General features: G+C 51.4%; 1 protein-coding gene across 1 annotated transcript; it reads right to left on the bottom strand.

The window, feature by feature from the left end:
* Positions 1 to 5,669: 5,669 nt before the first annotated feature.
* On the bottom strand, positions 5,670 to 16,907 carry ATP6V0C (ATPase H+ transporting V0 subunit c). The gene is made up of 3 exons (XM_066977419.1): positions 16,665 to 16,907; positions 7,367 to 7,550; positions 5,670 to 6,495 (listed from the first exon to the last, which is right to left on the bottom strand). Exons 1-3 carry the CDS (start codon positions 16,738 to 16,740, stop codon positions 6,291 to 6,293), a joined length of 465 nt encoding a protein of 154 aa, XP_066833520.1. The 5' UTR covers positions 16,741 to 16,907; the 3' UTR covers positions 5,670 to 6,290.
* Between the last annotated feature and the right edge of the window lie 3,509 nt (positions 16,908 to 20,416).

Genomic DNA, 20,416 nt, shown 5'->3' with positions numbered 1-20,416 from the left:
ACCAGTGCTCAGCTCAAGGACAGATTAGAGTAAGCCCAAGCTACCTTTACCTTCACAAGCTCATGGAGCTACCAGTACTTGGCATCGTCCAGTCGAGGATCTTGCAGCCCGCAGTGAGCCATGACGTGGCTCCCGCACTGCTGTTGTCATCATTGCCGGGACAGCCCTGTCACATGCTGGCAGGTCTCGGTGCTGTCTGTACTCCTCAGCATCGCTGAGCTAGTGGCTGGCATACGCTGATGCCTTTGAGGAAATGTTGTACTGAAGTACTTTTTTGTCTAGCAAAGTTCACTGGCCTGGGAGGTCAGATGAGAGGAATTAGTGGTTCCTAATGACTTTTAAGTCTGTGAATTGTGAATAAGTAACTTTGGATATAATGGCTAAAGTAGACTCATTTCTCCCCGGGGAATGAGTGTGCCTGCAGGAAGTGCTCTGCTTTGTCGCAGCACATCACACACACATGGCACTGCCTGTAGCGGGCACGCTGTACTGCGTGGGGCCAATGGGCTGCACTCACTGTGCAATGAAGCAATGCTGCAGGCTGTGCTGCATCCCACTCATGGTTATTTACTTCTTGAGTGGCAACCCCAGGCAGACCCAGGCCTGCTAGATGTACCAGTCCCTGAAAGATCAGCTGATCCTTGCCCCTGAGAGCTGGCAGACAATCTGCTGCAAAGCGCTTACCTGCTTGGAAATCCAGCTAGGCACACTACACCAAAATAATTACACTAACAAAATGAAATTCAACCTCTTTATTGGCTCAGGCAAAGTAAGGTTTCTGGAGCCCCTCACTTCACTGTTCCAGTCTCAGCTTCAGGAAAAAAAAATAACAATCACATGTAAGTCATTATTTCTTTTAAAAGTTACTTCTAAGCTGACAACAGTGCTGTAGGCAAGCTCCTCAGTCCATTCAGCAAGTCAGCAGCAGCTGGGGGAGAAGACAATGTTTATTCTGTGCTCTAACCGCCAGCCCCCGACTTTTCTCTCCAGCAGACCATGCCACCAGTGGTCCTTTTGCTGTCTGCAGTCTCCGTGGGTAGAAAGGGAATCATATTTGACCTTCAGAATGTTAAAGGCAAGTACTATGCTTTATTCTGATTAGTGTCCCCAACAGACTAAGTACTCCTAGATGTCTGCTTGCAGACACTTCTCCTTCCATCCTCTTTGCTCCACGTGGGCAACTGTTTGCTGCAGCAGCATCCAAGTAGTGCTCACTCCAGTGTTTGTCTAGTTCGGTGTCCCACAGGATTGCAGAGACAAGTGTCTTATCTAGACTGTGTCTAGGCAAGGTGCTGATGTGAGCTCCTCTTATGAATCACACTGAGAAGATACATGACAGGGAACGTAATTGTGCCTGAACATTCCCATCTAGCCAGGATTTAATTTGGATGAGGTTTCATGCTGTAGTTATTCCCTATGTCAGTGCTTGTCCACATGATGAAGCTACCTTTTACTCTCAGTAGGATGCCAGTAAAGGCCATGGAAATGGAGAACCAGGAATGATGTTAGTTTAGCTGAAGAAAACTACACACAACATAATTTGGAGAATTTGAGACTAGGAATGGCTTCAGGCAGGTTTTACTCATCATGGTTAAAATTATCCATTGCCAGGGACAACCAGCAGTATGTCAGTGGGAGGGATTTGTGGCTTTAGTATAGGTAAAGAGACTCCAAGCTCAGAAGATTAGAACATAAAACTGAACCTCAGGCCTGCTTATTCACGAAAATAACTCTCTAGGGGGAGAAGTACCCTTCCAAGCAGCTAAACCGCATGTCAAAGGGCACATACAGCACACAAACTGCCTATAGCCAAACAGCATTTTCATATGAATGTACATGCTAAGAGACTGGTGACAGTAACTTTTCTCAGCAGTGGAAGAGACATATAGGTAAATGAAAATACTGACACAGCAATGTCCACAATAACAGATCCTGCCACACGGTCCACCCTGCTGACACACTTTAACCAACCCTTTGGCGACGAACGCAAAATTTCTAGGATGCAAGCCAGAAGTGAACCACTGAGTTAGAATACTAGAAAATGGCTTGGACCTCGTGCTGCTGAAGAACAGAACAGCCTGTACTGAGATGACAGGTGTGGAAATTTACCTCATCAATGCTGTAGGTGCATCACCCGGCCCAACTTTATATCACCCACCTGTCCTGCTTAAGGATTATCCTTTTGGATGTTCTCCCTTTATTCCTCAGTATTAAATTATCCCTGTCTTGCATCACCAAAACCTCACGCTCCACCTCTCATAACCGCATGCTCTTTCTCTCCACTGCCCCAGTAATAGGCTGAGAGAATCAAACTGTAGCTTCACTTGCTTTTTCCTCAGCAAAACATTTTTTTCCAGGTTGAGTTATTTTTAGCCTGGCTCAATTCCCAAATCAGATTCACTGCCTGGTCACATGAAAAGCTGTACCAGCACTTTCAGGAGAAGCAGGGGAGCACGCACTACAGCTATGAAAGAAGGTACAGGTGCCAGAGGAGGAAGGGCTTATGCTAGCTCTGCTGCTGAAAGAAGCAATTGTGGAGATGCAGCCTTGGCTTCTCTTTTTTTTTTTTTTTTGTGTGTATTCACAAAGAGCTCTGAGAAATTGTCTTAATGCACATGGACCAGGGATGCTGTTTGCATCCGTGAGTTGGAAACACTGCCAATCTTGGGAACTTCAGTGATTTCCTAACATTGGTCAGCCTGCCTGAGGTAGACAGAACCATTAGGTGTAGGTGGTTATCACCCTCTGCGGCTTGAGGCTATCCCATTACCCTCTCTCCTCAGAGCAAAGCTGGATGCAGCACAAACTCAGGTAACTGACATAAAAAATTACCACCTCCACTTCACTGTAGAAGTCCAGCAGGCAGACTGCTCAACATCACACAAATTGTAAATGGGACACAGATCTTAAACTGCAAGTCCAGCTTTCTCCTTGTTCGCATCCTTCTGCTTGGCTTGGTTTACACCATTATGGTCAGCGTTGCTCATTCCCAATGTCCTGTAATGCATCAACCCCAGGGTTCCCTTGGTACCTATGGGAGAAGAACAGGAGTTTCTCCAAACGGGAGTTATTTTATTGCAATTAATTTTCAGACGCATTTGAAAGGTTACTAAAGGAGCCTTAAAAAGCAGTCACTGACCAACCTTGTAGGTTCTGCTTCTAAAATAGAGCATTAAATAATAATAGTAATAAAAAGCCAGTATGAAAGTTAAAAGAAAAAAGTTGGCAAGTTCTATGAAGGCATTAACTATGCTGGCAGCATCTGACAGCAGGCATTCCTCACCCTTACCTAGCCTGAACTGACTGCTGATGGATGCTTACCCTCTGCTGCTGCAGAGCCATCCCACTCCCTTCTCGCACTGCAGGGCTGACTCACTCTGCAGTGCATGCAATCCGCCACATTACTGGGAACTATTTATGTGCTGGTAGACACCACCTCTTCTGAATCAGGCACTCTGCAAACTGTCATTTCGTTGTCTGCGGCTGCCTGTTCTGTTCTTCCAAACCAAAGCCCATCCCTAGTACATGGAAATGCACCGATCTAGATGTGAGTTAATGAAGGAAAGGAACTGAGAAGTCCGCAATTTTCTTGAGTAAAGAAAAGTTTGAGAAAATTTTTCTTGAATCACTTGAGAAATTTGCTGACACAATAGCACCAGCAAAGGACTTGAAATGCAAGTTTTCACTTGTGAGTCACCAACGAGGATCTAGAGCATGGCTGTAAAAGAAACACTCAGCCAAGGCAACAGACTCACTGTTAATTTTGCTCAGTGTATTTGCAGGTACTCAGCGCAAAGCAATCCTATGCATGCTAACCCTGGATTTTGTTTTATGCCGTTCTCCTGACTAGCATGGATTTACAATAATGAGGAAGGCTTGACGTCCCAAGGCACAAATCAAAATGCTGAGTGTTTTACCTACATTTGGTTACACAACATTGGGATCTTAAGGAGTTCCTATAGAATGGTGCCTTTAAATTATCCCCCCCCCCCCCGTGAGAACTACCCCTGTTTAGTTGTTCTCAAATACATTTGCTCATATTCTCCTCATCTGACTAAAAACAAGGCTGGCAGCTAGTCCTGCCTAAAGAAGATAAAAGATCTCGAACAATTGCACCCCAGCCAGGCACATCTCCCCTCCTGCTACACCATCACAATGCAACTCCTCTGACCAGAGCTGCAAGACAGAAGCATATGTGGCATGCTTTCCAGAAAGCCTGAATCCATCATTCAGCCCACCCAGCTGCAAGCTCAGCCAGAACTTTTTGCAGAAGTAGCAGGAAGACACTCACTGCAAAGAGAATTAATTATGCTATAGTTTCCAGAAGTGTTTAGAATGCCTAGGTAAGGGTTTATAGTCTACTATTTTTGCTCAGGAAAAAAGTAAGCAACATGATTCAGATCAGGAAACATTAGGGAAATTCTCCCCTTCCCATCCAATGCTTCAGACACCCAGGATTTTCCACAAGCCAACCAATCTCTGCACCCTGCCCCCCACCCCAAAGCACTACTGGTACCACTGCTGGGAGTGTCACAAAGTAAAGCCACTTCGAACATAAAAGCAGGAACACACCCCAGCCCCAAGCCCAGCAGCTGACAGCACATTACATGGTACATGTATGTAGACTAATCTTTTAGCAAACAAACCAGTTACTTGATTAGTAATTAGTGACCACCAACAATATTACCATGTGGTCCCTAGTTTGGAGACAAGCTACTCTAAAGGTGCAGACTTACCACCAGGTTAGAAGCTCTATTACCCAAGTTCACTCCCACAGCTCTGACACCTGGACACAGCTCTTCATTACTTCAGACCTGTTTCCTACACAGTATCCATGAGGTGCCGTGCTGCCCAGGCAGATAGGCAGATCATTGATTATCAAGGTATTTCTAAGTATCTAAGTCTAACAACATTTTGGCTTGAACCAAGAAAAGCTTCCTCTGTTCTCCAAACTATGCAGGTAAAATTAAGGTGACGTACTTCCCAAAGGCAACTTGGAACAATTGTTACGGGTCCAACACATCTCCCGCATGAGCTCCAGTGTTGCTCTGTGACATTCAGATATCCTCAAGACAAGAGGAGATTGCTTCAGTATTTGCTAGCTGCAACAGCAGAACTTCTCAGCTTGAATGCTCCTGATTCGTAAGTTAAAAATATGAGTTCTTGAATGAACCCATTTTGCTGATGAGACTATTGTTCAGGTACTCCAGCAGCAATTGCTACTAACAGTGCAGCTTTCCACCCAGCCAAGTTTCTGCAGTGCAATCAGAAGGACAAGCTGCCTAGAAGCTCCTTGGCAGCTCCCGTTTCTTGTCACATGCTGAAGCCAGCACCCTTGCACCATGACTGGGCCTGGTCAGGTCACGCTGCAGTCAGCTACGCAGCATTGCTGTACAACACAGCAAAATATACCAGTCAGGCAGGGGCCAAGCACCGACAGCACTGCAACAGCCTTGCATTCCTGCTCTCAAGTGCTCCCCCGTGCAGCAGTTGGAAGCAGCAGTCATTGCTCTTTGACCAAGAAGAAAGAGGGAATGCTTTAGCAGTTGATGACATGACTCTTGTGCAGTGCTCAGTCACTTCGAAGAACCTGCCTCCCCTTCAGGGAATCCCTCCTCTTCCTAAAGGAGCAGCTAAAACGTTAAATCAGAGGCAGAGGAGTCATTACAGCAATGTAGTGAGGAAGTTTTATTTGGAAACATGGTATAAGTTTGTAACCCAACACTGGGTGCACAACTCTGATGCCAGAGCATACGCAGTTACTACTGAAACACGGGAGTGTTTCGGACAATTGCTGTAATAAAACACGAAATTCTCATACTCCAATACCAGGACACTACAGCAATCTTTAGAATCAAAGTTACATCCAAGGAATTCTCTGCACTTACAATTGACCCCACAGTGTAATCTACCTATATATAAGATTAATATATATAGCATGGGAAATTGAAAATCCTTGCTCCATAGATGTATGAACATGTCAAGTCTTTTATAAATAAACATCCAGTGAAGAGAAAAATTACATTTCTAGTTCATATTTATACATAAAGTACTAACAGCAATGGGTGGAAAATTGCACACAGGCCACCCCAAGCCATGCAATAGGCTTGGAGCAGCCCATCCAATTTAATATTGAAATACACACAGGACAGACAAGTCACTAACGTACATTGCGCATTTACAAGAGATCAACTACCAAATTGGGACAACTGTACACATTGGAGAAACCATTTTCATTCTGGAGCTTTAGATGTTGATTTGTTACATCTCTTTACATCATACTGCAACATTTACTTTGTGGAGAGGATAAGGGCAACAATGAGGCCGTAGAGACCCAAGACTTCAGCGAAGATCAAAATCAGGATCATGCCCACAAATAACCTGGGCTGCTGTGCTGTTCCCCGTACACCTGCATCACCCACGATGCCAATGGCAAAGCCAGCAGCCAGACCACTGAGGCCCACACTCAAGCCAGCACCCAGCTGAAGAAAGCTCCTGTAGGACAGAGAAGAAAAAGATTCAGTGGCAAGCAACAGGACACCCAACCCTTTGACTTCAGGCGAAACTCACTCCCCACCCCATTATACTGCCATACCATATCCAGGTCATTCTGAGGCCTCTTGTGCTGCAAGAGTTATACATGTTAACCCCACGTGTATGTCAGACAAGAATGGCCCGATTTTCCAGGCAGGGGTACCTGCAAAGGACTTTTTCTACCTGTTCTACCTTGGATCAAGGCTCACTGCTCAGCCAACCACAACGCTCACCTGCTGTACCTTGTACCGTGGCACAGGTACCTGTTCTGTTAGGCCTCACAGAAGCATTGTTTTGCTCCGACAGTCACACTAGTTCCAGCTATTCTCAGAAGTTGAGATTAAGTTTCAGACTATAGCTGGTATGAAGGTACAATGTACAGCTTGAGGATTGCTTTACCAACATGTAAAGAAGTGAGCATTGTTAATTAGTCATTTGCACTTCCCAGGCAACAGGAGAGCTATTCAGACCCTCATTAACTCTTGGAAAGACATGCGCACTCCAGCTCTAGAATCTGACACCATGAAACAAACTCATCCTCCTATCCGCAGACTGTCTGTACAGTTTCATTCAAGCCATAAACCATGACATTACTTGTAGTGATATTGTCTGATGTTACGATGTTAGCTAATACACCACTGCCGGTGAGGCTAAGGCACTGGGTAGGAGCTGAAATCCAGTCTGTACTCTAGAGCTCAGGTTCGGAGCATTTAGCATTTACAGCCAACTGTGCTAACAGTCTTCCCAAGGTCTTAAGCAAAATCTACCCATTCAGCAGCATCAAAATATTGCTAGAACAAACTTAAATGACACTGACAGGCATGTAACTTACTTGAATAGTGTGATGGAAGGTGAAAGGGCATTGGCAATGAGGACCGCCACTACGAGGCCATAGATAGCTATAATACCCGCCATGACGACAGGAATAATTGACTTCATGATGAGCTCAGGCCTCATGACAGACATGGCTGCAATACCCGTGCCGCTCTTTGCGGTTCCATAAGCGGCTCCCAAGGCTGGAAGATAAAAAGAAAACATTAGGCAGATCCCCCAATAACTCGGCCTTTGTTAGACTGCAGTATTAGAACAGCTGAAGTCAGCAATAGGAAGAATTGTGCAAGTCAAATAGTCACTTGACTGCTTGGTTTGTCAGACAGGAACACTTCCTTGAAGTATGGGGAAGTGACTTACCCAGTCCCAGACTGGAACTAGATAGATAAAACGGTGCCGTTCAATTACTACTGGCTACAGGATATCCTCTAAGCCACGCTGCTGTGAAGCTACCTACACACCTCTGCAGACATATATTCCCCATTTAGCAGCCAAACCCCAAGGTCTGAATATGAACATGTTACTTCAGCATTTGTGCCCTCCCAGAACCCAGACTGCAGAGGCTCAGTTGAACTCAGCTGAACTAGAGAAAAAATGCAGTACAAAGCTGAACTAGACGAAAAAAATGCATGTCTTGTTACTGCAGGGGGATGCTACCTGACAGAAAAGTAGGTTTTCCAGTTGCTGAACTTTGAGATACTTGGGCTGATTTCTTAAATGCACCCAATGTTTAACAAGTTGCCCTGTGCTATCCTTCGTGGGGCCTTTTCTACCACAAAAGGTATCTGGTCTGTGCTTTGACCTGGAGTTAAACATGCAGTTTCAGCTCCATCAGAAACATTTTGAAGTTGCAATGAATGTTTGTATTATTGCTGCACTTCAGCCCTTGGAGAAGGGATTCCTTCCATGCATACCCCACATGTGAAGGATTCAGGATTCCAGCCACTGGAACCACAGAAAAGAACGGCATAGCTCACAGCTTAGAGATGGTCACAACAACCTTAGCCCCGAGGCCCACTCATCACCTTGACAGATATTTGAATATGCAGCTAGTTAACACACAAATCCAAAGCTTGTTTTTCAAGGCAAAACACAGGCTTGTCACCTGTAAGAGCTGCTAGAACCAAGAGTCCCAAAGTACTACCCCCAAAAAATAGCTTCTGTCCTGAAAGTTTTATACTAGGCTCACAAGAGCTTCAATGACTACCTTGTTCTACGATCCTGAACTACTCAGGAAGACCCATTTTCTTTCAGCCACGCTCTGCAGCATTTCAGAAACTAACTCTGGACTGCACCCACTGCCGCTCAGGAGATACCATGCAGCCATCCACAACTACACTCGAAACAGCACGACCAGCTATTTACAAGGGGAAGTTTTCAGATACCATCAGGTTGACATTCAAAGGTAACAGTCCCTTTTAACTACAGTGAAACTTCTTTTGCCTGCTCAACAAGGTCACTGGAGAGCATTAAATATATAGGGATTTCACGCGCCTGGACTGTTCAGGACTTCTTATATGCAATTCTGGTCCATCACTTTTAAGAATTAAGTTTTCTCTACCAGAGACTGTTCCACAAAGACCTGTGGCTGCCTCTTACACCAGTTTTCAATTTTCTAGTGCAGAATGTTACACGTGGCCCAAAAGAGTTGCTGAGGTATTCAAAGGGTTTAGGCTAAGTACTTCCCCACTTCTCAGTGTCTAAAGGCAACTTCTTGCAGCCAAGAACTAAGCAGTAATCCTCCTTGCTTTGCATTGCAACACTTCAGAAGATTAATAAGGGTTCTACTGCTGCAATAACACAAGACTCACTACCAGAAGTTATTTTAGTTACAAAGACTTGAACAGAAAGCCTCATCAAATACAAATTAGTTCTGCATTAGCAAATCTCCTTAGCCTCCTGTAGCCTGGATCCTCTTCCTTTTAAAGTCTTAGCTATAACATAGGCAGATGTAAAAAGCTGTTCAGAACTAGACCACTCCATCAGTTCTGCAGCTTTCTTGGAAGCATAAGCCAAAACCAGGAGACAAGTTTCACCTGGAAATGCAAGCTAAGCCCCAAAAAACAGTGTATAAAGTCAAATAGCAATATCAGCGATTCTACTGTTTAGGTGTCTAGTGCTTATGACATCTACAAAGTTACTCTACCTTGAATTAGGAAGCTTTTCTTCTGGAGGAAGTATTTCCTAGGGACTTGATACTAGTGGAATCAAAATTCAGACTGTCTACATCCAGACCAAAGCATTTGGCAGATGCCATTTCTCTGCCTAACCTTTTATAGTTCTCTCCAGAAAGAGAAAGGGCTTGCAAGAGAAGCAAAGTTCACTACTCAAAACTAAATCAGTCATTACTTCCTCCAAGCCTGAAGTTACTTAGAGGCGTTGCAATTAATGTGGCAATGGATTACAGAAGCTGGTTTTGTAATACCACTTACAGAAAGCCAGCCTGCTTAAGCTTTCAGGGTGGGGTGATGATCAAAGCAAGCTTGTTAGTTCCCAGTTATCAATTCCCAATTCTAGAAAACAGGCAACTTACACCTTTACACTTTGTTTAAACGCATCAATGTATAGAGTGCACATATAGCAGCTAGCTGTCACACAGCTCAAATTCAAAGGTGGTGCTGAAGAGCTATTACACTCCCAGTGAGGAGACGGCCAAATGCCACACCCCCAGCCTCAGAGCTTGGCACCGCTGCTTATTCATCAACATCTTGACCAGCAGGCTTACGCCAGAGCTCGCTGCATCTCCACTATCTTACAAGGCAGCTGGTCTTACCGCTCACTCTTCACCAGCCCGAGAGCAGTGCTCCTCGCACAGCTTCACCGTTAGCGCAGCACCGCATTCCCAGGAGCAAGGACCCACCTCCTTCCGCCGCACAGCCACGCACTGGGGGCCACGTGGCACCTCGGGCAGTTCCACACAGCTTGACATCTGCTAACACTGGAAGCAGATGCACTTCACATACCACATTTTAGAATGTGCCAGATGAGTTTGAAGGCTGTTTTCTGAAGCCTCAGCGAGCTAGGCCTGAAGAGACCTGCGGAAGTAATAGGACCAACCTTTTGTAGCTATAGTTACGGCGTTCAGTAAGGTCACGCACTGAGCACGGTAATCTTGCAGCTAAGTTAGCTGCCAGTCACCTCAGGCGACACTCCCTCAATGCAGGAAGAGGCTATTACCAAAAGCCTTACGTTGTTTCTGCCAAGCTCTGCAGACACACATGGACCATTTCTGTAGACGGATGTGCACCTACACAGTGACTCTAAGAAGCCTTCAAGTCAAAGAACCATTTGCAGAGATAGAGCTTCCTGCAGTTTCAGCAGCCGCAATGAATCCACTTGTGCTTAGCCCAAGAATGGAGATGGCCAGAACCAGCCACGCACAGCGCAGCAGCATCTGGTCCATTCAGAGCCAGCGACCCCTCCCGCCACAGAAAGGTAGGTTTGCGTACAGCAGCGGCAGAGGAAAGACTTCCAGCACATTAATAAGCTGGATTTCCTTGCATTTGGAAGTGAGCTAGTGACACAAGTCAAACTTGTGACGATAACAGACAATGGCATTGTAATTGGAAATCTGAGAGAGCATCCTGGTTAAAGACTTGCATCTGGAGCCTTTCATAATCAATCTAACATCAGAGGGGCTGTCGCATGCAGTAGGTAGCCTTGCCTTGAACCAGAAGGAGGCATAAGTTCACCTGACGACCTGCTCATTCTCGAGCAAGTTGTTAACCAGCTGGAGAACTCTGCAGGAGGCTGCACCCAGGTCAAGTACAGCCCTTGCCGGGCCGTTCCAGGAACTTGGTCATCTTCAGAGAACATGCTTCAGTTTTTCCCCCACTGATATGCTGAGGCCCCTCCACACCAAGCTTACCATGAACACAGCTCTGCATCAGATTACAGTAACACATACTCCATGGACGCCTTGAAAAAAAGCTGTTCGGTTGCACAACTGCAGCTTCCTGGAAAGGACAGTTACGTGCACAGTATCTGGAGCGCGCACACATTCAGACCACGCTGGCTGAAGACCGGCTGTAGCCCATCCCCAGGGATAACTGGGTGTAACAGATGAGCGCCCTACCCAAACACAGGCTGCAGTTCCTCACTGACCTGCTATAGCCTCAGGGATGCTGTACTTTCTTGTCCTTCCCTGACTGCATGCAAGGGCATGTGGATTAATAGAACCAGAGAATGGTTTGGGTTGGAGGAGACCTCAAAGATCATCTACTTCCAACCCCCCTGCCACGTGCAGGGACACCTCCCATTACACCAGGTTGCTCAAAACCCAGTCCAACCCAGCCTAGAACACCACCAGGATGGGGCACCCACAGCTTCTCCGGGCAAACCATTCCAGTGCCTCACCACCCACCCTCTGAGTAAAGAATATTTTCTGGATATCTAATCTAAGTCTACTCTCTTTTAGTTTAAAACCATCCCCCCTTGTCCTATCACTACACCCCTGACAAAGAGTCCCTTTGCAGCTTTCCTATGACCCCCTACAGGGGCTGGAAGGCCACTGTGAGGTCTCCTCAGAGCCTTCTCTTCTCCAGGCTGAACACCCCCAGCTACCCCAGCTGGTCTTCACAGGAGAGGTGCTCCAGCCCTCTGATCGTCCTCATGGCCCTCCTCCAAACTTGCTCTAGTAGGTCCATGCCCTTCTCGTGCTGAGGGTCCCAGAGCTGAACGCAGGCTCCAGGAGGGATCTCACAAGAGCAGAGCAGAGGAGGGCAATCCCCTCCCTCACCCCGCTGCCCACACTGCTGTTGGTGCAGCCCAGGATACTGGGAGCACACATTGCAGGCTCACACTGAGCTTCTGTCAGCCAACACCAAGTGCTCGGAGCTCCTTACAAGCTCCAGGAAGCTCAGTGCTACCAGCTTTCAGCAGTGTCAGAACTGTCAGAATCAACCTGCAAGGCTAACAGGCAATTTGCTCTTCATCAGTAAATCTGAGAGCTGAAGTGTTCTCAAGTCGCAGCTCCTCATGGTTATGCTGCAGAAGTGGCAGCCCAAAATAAGAAGAGGTTACCAGGCAGCTGCCCGAGTAGCTGGGACTTCTGCAACCGGTCCTGTGTGCAGCCTGCTACACCACACAGAAGCCAGGAGCATTTTTAATCAGCATGGCAAGACCTAACCCTCCACCAGGAGCACAGTCTTACTCTTCAGCAAGCAGCAAGGCACACTGGTGCCACCAGCAGCAGACCTGGTGGCTCGTTATTTCTATTCCTTTACCATATAAGCTCTCCTGCAACCTAAAGGTGACCCATTTCAGGCTGGGTGGACCACTCCACTCCAGGTGCTGACTGCGGAGATGCCCCACGTACCAGTCCGGAGGAACACTTCTCACCCAGCTGTCCTCACAGCTCACACCACTCATCCACCAGGAGGCATCCATGGCCCAGAAGCCTCATTTCGGAAGGACGTTCAGCAATGTTCAGACACGCATGCGGCCAGACCAGCTTGGCCTTGTGCTCACCATTCAAAGGGAGCAAGTTGAGCAGGTTATGCTTTACTGCTTTGTGAAGGCAGCAAGCAGATAGGAGCACATTTCTGTGAAGCTACATTTTTTTCTTTCATCACCTAACACCTTGATCAGGCTGTAGTTTTTCAGCTCGCAACCAGTCAGACTCCAGACAGACTGCAAAGGCTCATTTTAGGAAGGAAAAGGAAGTTGACCAACAGATCCTGAGGCACCTGGCAGTCATCTCAACTGCTACTGCTCTGCATGTTCGCACCAGAGGGTAAATACCCTGCAGTGCCTTTGGGATGAGACAGGAATCCCATCATTTACGCCTGGAAAGCACGGCACAAGCAGCAGAACACCTGCTTCAGCCAAGTCTTGCAGACCAATGGTTAAGGACTGGTTCTGTTTGTACTGATGCCAGATCTGATTTTCAAGTTCCAGAGCCTAGAATTTACTGAGGGGAAATTACGTCCTTACTTGTAGCTTCCCTGACCCACTGAGTTTTCCTGCCCCTACCACTTGGCCTTTGGAGTTCTTCTGATTTGGAAGAGAGACTGCCTCTGTTCTGCCATTTCGTTTTTTTACCTGCAAGTTACACCTAAGGAGCCTGCAAGCTCCTCTTCGGATGAGGTCTACATATCCTTACTGCAGCTCCCCACCCACCAAGGAGCCAGCATTTCAGGAAGCACAAGTAGAATTTGCCCTCAAAGGTACAAGCTGTTTGGAGTCACGCTGCCTTCCAGAGCCAGACTGCGCAGGGCTGTCAGCTGCAGCAAGCTGCTGCTCTGAGCCAGCCACTTCAGGGGGTGGGAAGGCCACTTAATTAGCTTACCAACAGCTACAGCACTGGGGCCCCTAGTTTAAAATAAGGAGTATTTTGTTAAATATGCAGTAGCAATGTGAAGTGGGACACAGGACTAACCTTAACACTGCTGGCTAGAGTCCTCTTCATTAGCAGTCTTCCAGATGCTTGATCCAGCATCAAAGGCACTGAATGCCCACCCCAAGCAAGACCCCATTTCCCATCCTGGAGGCCACAGGGCAGTAAGCCCGGGCCACCACGTTCTCCTGTGAGAATTAGCACGCACAGGATCAGGCAGCTTTTCCCCAATATCGTGCTTCTTCATTTCTGGCGAGCAGAAGTCACATGGAAAAGCCTCTGATTTGATCACTCAACAGCATCTGACGCTGAGCCAGCTACATGTTCTGCACATCGGAAATAAAGGAGCCTTAGCTATCAGAACAGGTTGTAACCAGCCAATGAGTAAGCAGGCTTGAAGACAGCCAAGGTCACAGCAGCCTCTCTTAGTCTTCCGAGCTGCTATCAGTACTAGCTGACCAGAACGAGTTCTGCTATCTATTTAACATCAGCTGTTAATGTTCAAACATCAAACAACACTGCCTGAAGTTGCCTGTTTTCACATCAAACTAGCCTGGACAGTACGAAACTCAACATGTTTACTAGAAACAGGTCTCTGAAATCCAAGCTCCACAAGACTCTGATCTTTAGATCCATGAGTCAGACGTGATCGCTGAACCAACTAACACCCATCTACAACAGTTTTAGCTATTTCCACGCTGTTTGTCCAACCAGCCTTATTTCCTTGCTCTTAAGTTTGCTTTTTAAACCAGTTCAATTGCATCAGAGCATGCTATGGAACCAAATCCCAACTAGGAAAGCTGCATGACACTGCAAGTTTTAGTTTACCCTGTGTTGACACCCATGCCAAACTTCCTTAAACAAGTTACTTCACTAAACAAGCAATTCAGTTATGTTCACAACTAAGAAATAGCTCTACACCAGCACTATCTACATTCCATTCAGATTTCTTCCAGTAATGACCTCATCAGATGTGCTTAGGCCCTAACAAGAGACCAAACGGCTCCGACTTGCTGCTCTGAGGATCATCTGACCCGGACTCTGCAACTGCAGACCAGTCACGTACCAGCAGCAGCATGGTAGTGACCAAACCCTCACCAACACAGCTTCAGCGCTCACGTTGAGTTACCCAGCACAAGCCTACTTTAACTTGCAATCTCCCAGTACAACGTTAACCAAACCTGCAGCGTCTGGGCAATTTCGCTTCTGGTTCAGATGTGCCAAGCAAGGCTTTGAATTTTTATCAGAACGTTGACTCATCTCTGTGTCCCTCACCGTGGTTTCCACTGAGGCAAACGTGCACATCACAAAGCACCTGGCAGGCCATACACTGCTCCTTTGCTCCCAGTAGGATTTTGGGAGAGGAATTAAATACTGAGCTGTCTTGAGGAAGCAGTCATTGAAGATCTTAATCACTGCCACTACTGAAGGTACTCACCTGTCAACTCCCATTTCACTTTTTTCCTGCAACTAACTCGGTCTATTCCTCTGCTGCTGTCGCTGGCTGACAGGCAGGTCAAGCAGTCTCAAGTTGGCTTCTGTAGCGTTCCAGACAGGTTTCAGGAAAGTCTTAACTTGTCGAGCACAAGTACAATGTTTGAACTCCATGGCAGTAGGCCACGAACTACCGTCAGCCCTGGGCATCTGCATCCCGCTACTGGGCACTAACTACACAAGACTCAACACATCCAGCCAGGCCCTTCCATGGTAAGGGACAAGCCATGAACACCGCTGGTGTGAAGCCAGCCACCAGTCCACACCGCCAACACCAGCACAGCTAAACAGCTTCCCCTCAAACATTTCAAGATCTCCTGTATACGTTACTATTCACACAGCCTGATCTACTGCACTACTCAACCAGGAACAGCTTCTGCAAATTTGCCTTCCAGATCTGGCTGCCCTCTCTGAGGCTCCTTTAGTGCGAGAGAAGCCAAGCACATGAACAGCAGCAATACACCCCTTGAGCTAGAACCAGCTCTGAATGCCAGTGCTTTGGCTCCTCAACTGGGAGCCTGATTAGGTGGCAGGTGGACAGACACGTCAGTCAGTATGTGTGCACAGAGACATCGGCTATGTCTCCTGAGAAGAGGAACAGTAATTCACAGGTGTTTTATTCCCAGTTGTTGTAACACTATTATCCTATTCCTAATCACTGGGGGAGCCACGTGAAGCCTTCCCCAGGTTACACCCCAAACGACAGGCCTGTGCACTATGCCCCGTGAAACGACACCAGCCGCTCGGCCACGAACAGCAGGAACACCACACCGAAGGCCTGCTCATCCTCCGCGGAACGGGGGCGAATCACGACGGGCTGCCTAGCGCACAGCGCCATTTTGGGGTGTCTGCTGGGCTATCCGCACAGGCACGGCCCTGCAGGGCGACCCGGCTCCTCGGGGCTGAGCCTCGCCGCCTCGCGACGCGCACCAACGGCCGCCGAAGAGGGGCTCCCGGTCCCAGGCGGCAGCGCAGCACCCCGCCGGCTCCCTCCACCCCCGGCGGTGCCCGCCCGGCCGGCCCCCCCCGGCACACCCCGCGCTGAGGCTCCGAACCCCCGGCGGCGGCCGGGCACGGCCCCCCCGCAGCGCCCCGCTCGGGGTGAGGCCGGGGGCGCGCGGCCCCCGCGGGGAGGGGCCGGGCCCGCAGCCCGGGGCCGCCCCCGCCGGCGCCGCAGTCACGTGGGGGGGGGCTCCGCGCTGACGTCACGCGCGCAGACCCTCCGCCGCTCCCGGTTGCCCGGATGGAGGGGGGGGGGCGGCGCGGGCCCCTCCCCGGCGCGCTCCCGGTGTGGGGGGGAAAAGGGGGGGGGAGGGGGCCGCTGCCGCCCCCGCAGCGCCCGGGCCGGCCCCGCACGCACCCCGGGGAGGGGGGGGAAGTGCGGGAATAGCCCTGAGCGCGGAGCCCCCCCTCTGCTCCCGGTGAGCCCCCCCCGCAGCCCGCCCTGCCCCCCGGTCGGGGCGCTCACCGCTGAAGACCATGGCGGCCGAGGCGCCCATCACGGCGAAGAAGGAGGCGTACTCGGGGGTGCTGCCGGACGACATGGCTGCGGGGGCCGGGGCGAGGCGAGGCGCGGCTGCGAGCGGGAGGCAGGGCGGGAGGGAGGCAGGAGGGCAGGCAGGAGGCTGCGCTGCGGCGCCGTCCTCCGCGGGCAGCGGCCGGCCACAAAATGGCGGAGGCGCGGAGGGGAGGTGGGCGGGAGGGCGGGCGGCAGGGCGGGGCCTGCGGGCGGCGCGGAGCCGGGCGCTGTGGGCACTGCGCGGCGGGGCCGGGCGCGGCGCCCTAAATACGGCCCCGCAGCACAAGATGGCGGCGGGCCGCCCCCCGCCCGTCACGCGGCCCCCGCCCGGCCGCTACCACGCGGGCAGCGCCCGGGGGCGCCCCGCTGCCGCTTCCCCCCCCCGCGCTCCCGCGGCGGGGCCCAGCCCCGGGAACGGGCGGGGGGCGGTTCCGCCGCCGCGTCCCTCGCAGGGGCCGGGGGCTTTGCGGCCGCCGCTGGGCGCCGCCCTTCCCTTTCCCCCCCCCTCCGTCCGCGGCGGTGGTTCAGTCCCAGCGTGAGTCAGCGCTCATTAGCATAGGGGGCGGGGCGTGAGGGAGACCCCGCCCCTGGCCGCGGGAGCGCGCGTGCGTGCGCGGCGCGCGCGTCCCCGAGGCTGCGTGGGCGCGCGGCGCGGTCCCGGGCGCTGGGCGCTGCTGTGGCCGCGAGGCGGGCGGGGGGCGGCGGGGGCGCCCTGCCGTGGGGCAGGGCAGGAGGCCCCGTGCCGGCCCCTGACAGGATTTAGCGCGCAGCCCGCGTGCCACGGGGGCTGCCGAAAGGAGAGGACGGGGCTGTGTGGTGGCACCTGGGGACAGGGTCCTGAACCGCAGCGCGGGCGCTGCAGGCCCCGTGTGTGCTCCTCCTCCACCGCCACCACCGCCACCACCACCATCATCATCACCACCATCACCACCATCACCATCACCACCATCACCATCACCACCACCATCACCACCATCACCATCACCACCATCACCATCACCACCACCATCATCACCACCACCATCACCACCATCACCACCATCACCATCACCACCATCACCATCACCACCACCATCATCACCACCACCATCACCACCATCACCATCACCACCATCACCATCACCACCACCATCACCACCATCACCATCACCACCACCATCACCACCATCACCATCACCACCATCACCATCACCACCACCATCATCACCACCACCATCACCACCATCACCATCACCACCATCACCATCACCATCACCACCATCACCATCACCATCACCACCATCACCATCACCACCATCACCACCACCATCACCATCACCACCACCACCACCACCACCACCACCACCACCATCACCATCACCACCATCACCAACACTGCTGCTCCTGCAGCACCGCGCCCCGGGAGCCGTAGTTCATCAGCCAGGGCGGCGGTTGTTACCACTAACGAGGATCTCCAGCAGTCACTGTGGGGGGCAGTGGGGTGCCCAGAGCTGCCGCCCTGGAAGCAGGACACCGAGAACCAAAGATTTTACCTAAATCCCCAGGGAAGGGGCAGGGGGAAGGTGTGTGAGCTCCCCTCGCAGAGCAGAGGAATGGGACGTGGCCCTCCTGCCTCTCCTTTCCTCCCTCCCCTTCCACGCTCCCCATTTGTGGCTCAGGTAACGTCTCTGGGTTTCGGTTCTCCAGCACTAAACGTCTAATCAATTTGTAGATTTTTTATTTTATTTTATTTTTTTTGCCAAAAAGAGACGGTTCATCGAAAGGATATTTTTTACATTCTTACCAATGCCTTTTCCAAAACATTTCAATTTTCACAGCACCCCATATTCATCCAGCCCAGCTGTCCCCTGCTCGTCCCTGGGCTGCTGGAGCCAACCAGGCAGAGGCGAGAAACGTCCGGGGCAGGGCTGATGCGGCTGCCCCCGCGTCCGGCCGCGAGCTGCGAGCTGTGCCCGGGCTCTGGGAACGGCAGCGTCAGCCCCTTCCCTCCCGCCCGGCCTGCGGGGTCACGGGAGCCTCAGGTCACGGTGCGACGGTGGCGGGACGCAGGAGGCTCTGCCCAGCGCCACTGGGGGGGTGCTGAAGGGATGCTGTTAAGCCCTTCCTGTGCTACTGCTCCTCAAAAGCACCTAACTTCCACTGCCGCCAGCGTCCTGCTGCTCAGCTGGGTCTCCCCAGCCCTGCGCTCTGAGTTCGGGCTGGGTTAGCCCAGCGTTGGGCGAGCCGTGCTGCAGGCACGCTGTGGGGCAGGGATGGGAAGGGCTCTCCCGGACCGCAGCGGGTTTGCTGGAGGCTGGATCCGTGCTGGGAGGAAGAGACCAGAGCGACGGAGGGATGGATGGAAAATTGGGTGCTGAACCGCAGCGTTAGGGCAATGCCCAGCCCAAATCAGCCGTGACTCTGCGCACCTCGGTGACGTGGTGTGGCTGCAGGCTACATGGAGGGGAGGCACTGGCTGCCCAGCCCTCCTGAGGCAGCACCCGATCTGGTGCTAACATCCTAAAAATGCTCCCGGCTTGCCAGGAACCCCCAGCTCAGTTCACACCGGCCTGGCCAGGGCTGGGGACAGGCCCCAAGGGGCCACGGAGCTGAGCCAGTGCCAGCAGCAAGGGAAGAGCGGGGCTGGTGGCGGACCCATCACCCTCGGCCATAGCAGCGAACGCTCACTGGGAATGGGGCAAACCCAGCCACGGCGTTCCCTGATTCAGCGTCTCCCGTGGTGTCTCACCGAAATCTCACCAAAATCACATGGTGGAGTCACGGGGCTGGGGGCTGGTGCTCCTGCGGGCTCGTCCTCGGCTCTTCCCTGCGCCCCATGTCCCTGGGGGCACAACTCCCCTTTCTACCAGGGGTCTATCAGGGCTGGGGCAGTTTGCACATCGGGATTCCCTCCCTCTACTTGGGGCTTAATGAACTGATTTCCATCCTGCTTTCTTGCCCTGCTAAAAACTGTTTTCTCTCTTTTCCGTATCATGATTTTTTTTTTTTTTGCTACCCTGTGGGTGAATGCAGGTGGGAAATCACCGTTGTTTCTCCCGTGTCTTCAGCCCCCGGGGGTGGTGTGGCGAGTCGCTGCTTTCTCCGCGCTCCTTTTGCTGCCGTGCCCCCACCGCTGCAGGCTCTGAGCTCCACCAAACGCCTCCGTCTCCCCGGCGAGGTGCCGGCAGCGGGGTCAGGTCAGGACTGCCCCCAGGAACTGCTGCAGGAGGCTGGAGAAAACGCAGCTCGGCCCCGTGTTGCCGCAGCTGGTGGTGGAAGCTGCACGGCACACCTTGTGCCGCTCGGCTGGGCAATCGCCGGTTCTGTCCGATGCAGCGCAGATGGCTCATTTTACCCTCCAAAACCCCTCCTAGGAGGCACAGGTATTCCCGCTGCCCAGCTCTGCCCTGCAGTCCCACCTGGCCGCCGAGCCGCTGGGCAAAGGATGCGCGCGCCTGCTGGCTGCCCGGCCACCTTCCCAGCTGTGTCCTCGCCTGCTTGGAGCGCCCAAACAAAATGCTGCAAGGGAGCCAAGTTAAACAGCCCTCGGTTATCGCTTTGTTAAGCAAAGAGAAACTGAAAGAGAGAAGTGTTTTCCTTTGGTTTTGTTATTTCTCTTTTGGCCCAGTATTTCCTTTTTTTTTTTTTGCTTTGCTGAAGGAGCCACCGCCAGCGCCCGAGGCTGTGAGGCCGCGAGGGTTCGCTCCCAGCAGCTCCGGACC

The sequence above is a fragment of the Anser cygnoides genome, chromosome 15 (genome assembly GCF_040182565.1).
Source record: "Anser cygnoides isolate HZ-2024a breed goose chromosome 15, Taihu_goose_T2T_genome, whole genome shotgun sequence".
NCBI lineage: Eukaryota > Metazoa > Chordata > Aves > Anseriformes > Anatidae > Anser > Anser cygnoides.
Note: the sequence above shows the minus strand (reverse complement) of the source record. Positions and strands in the feature narration are given on the sequence as shown.